Genomic DNA, 1,380 nt, shown 5'->3' with positions numbered 1-1,380 from the left:
GTTACTGACCCCAAACCTTCCAACCTTAATATATATATATAAATATTTTTTCATAAAAAATAAAAAGTTATTAAATGCAAATACATAAGTGAAAAAATGACAGTAATACAAACCTAATGTGCCCAGTGCCAGATGTAGTGAGTTGTCCAATGCAGTCGGGTGAAAAGGTGACCCTGTAGACATCCTGAGAAAAAGCTTTATTGCACAGTGTCACCTGTTCCTGCCTCCAGTCCCACAGCGTAAGCATGTAGTCTGGAGCTCCACCCACACTGGCCAGTAAAGAGCCATCACGATTAAAATCCACAAAGCTGTATTCACTGCCTGTGCCACCTTCAAATGAAACACAAACACACTAAAATTATGCATGTATGCTTCTATCTCAAACCACGTCTCGTTCAAATTTAAGTAATGTTGTCGTAGGCCATCTGAGCTGCCTCTGATGTCCTACCTCTGAGGATCCTGTAAGGCTGCAGGGACGGGTACTCATATATGATGATGTTAGGCTGATGGCCTTTCTCTGCCACTGCAAGATACTGCTTACTTGGATGAGTCTTTGAAGAGAGAAATTATATATTAGGTCATCAGGTCCACAAAGCCTGATAGGTGCTATGACTTTTCTCATGTTGCTCATACACTCATGTATTAGGCCATTCTTTTCTTCTTTTTTTTCTGTTGCTGTTGATATTTTAATTTGCCCTAGCAGTTTTCATTCACATATAGTCATATAAATAACAGTAATATACCATAATGGCTCCGATGCCTCCCCCACTGCTAGAGCGGATGTAATGCTGCTTTTTGGTGTGCACATCCAATAGGATAAGCAGATTCCCGGCTATGAAGGCCAACGTATGCTCATCCAACAGCTGTACGTTCCCTCTCCGACCACAGTCATAGCCAAACGAATGTCTGGGCTCAGTTTAAGGAGCAAATTAAATAAGCAAACAGTCATGAATCCTCCACCCTTCATCACAGAGCAACAAACTACTACAGGTCATATGTTTGTAATAATTGCAGCTTATATGTTTTTGAAAAAGTCTCTTACACTCACCAGGACTGCATTTATTTGATCAAAAAACAGTAATATTGTTTCAATTGAAAACAACTGTTTTCTATTTTCATACATTTTAAAATATACTTTATTCCTGTGATGGCAGAGCTGAATTTTTAGCAGTCATTAATCTAGTCTTCAGTGTCACATGATCCTTCTGAAATGTTTGCTGATTTGGTTAATATCAGTTATTATTGGGGCCTAGTTATTAATAATGGTTCTTATTATTATCAGTGTTGAAAATTGTTTTTGCTGCTTAATATTTTTGTGGAAAACGTTATACATTTTCAGGATTCTTTAATGAATAGAAAGTGAATGAACAGCAGTTATTT

The 1,380-nt window shown here is 37.8% G+C and overlaps 1 protein-coding gene across 1 annotated transcript; it reads right to left on the bottom strand.

Moving 5' to 3' along the window:
* Positions 1-113: 113 nt before the first annotated feature.
* LOC107580614 (cilia- and flagella-associated protein 44-like) lies at positions 114-859 on the bottom strand (the record flags this gene model as incomplete). The annotated part of the gene is made up of 3 exons (XM_016266286.1): positions 744-859; positions 449-551; positions 114-330 (listed from the first exon to the last, which is right to left on the bottom strand). Coding segments are annotated over exons 1-3 (323 nt in total), but the record flags the coding sequence as incomplete, so codon positions are not given.
* Between the last annotated feature and the right edge of the window lie 521 nt (positions 860-1,380).

Source organism: Sinocyclocheilus grahami, unplaced genomic scaffold (genome assembly GCF_001515645.1).
Source record: "Sinocyclocheilus grahami isolate Dianchi unplaced genomic scaffold, SAMN03320097.WGS_v1.1 scaffold37684.1, whole genome shotgun sequence".
NCBI lineage: Eukaryota > Metazoa > Chordata > Actinopteri > Cypriniformes > Cyprinidae > Sinocyclocheilus > Sinocyclocheilus grahami.
This window is presented reverse-complemented; position numbering and strand designations above follow the sequence as displayed.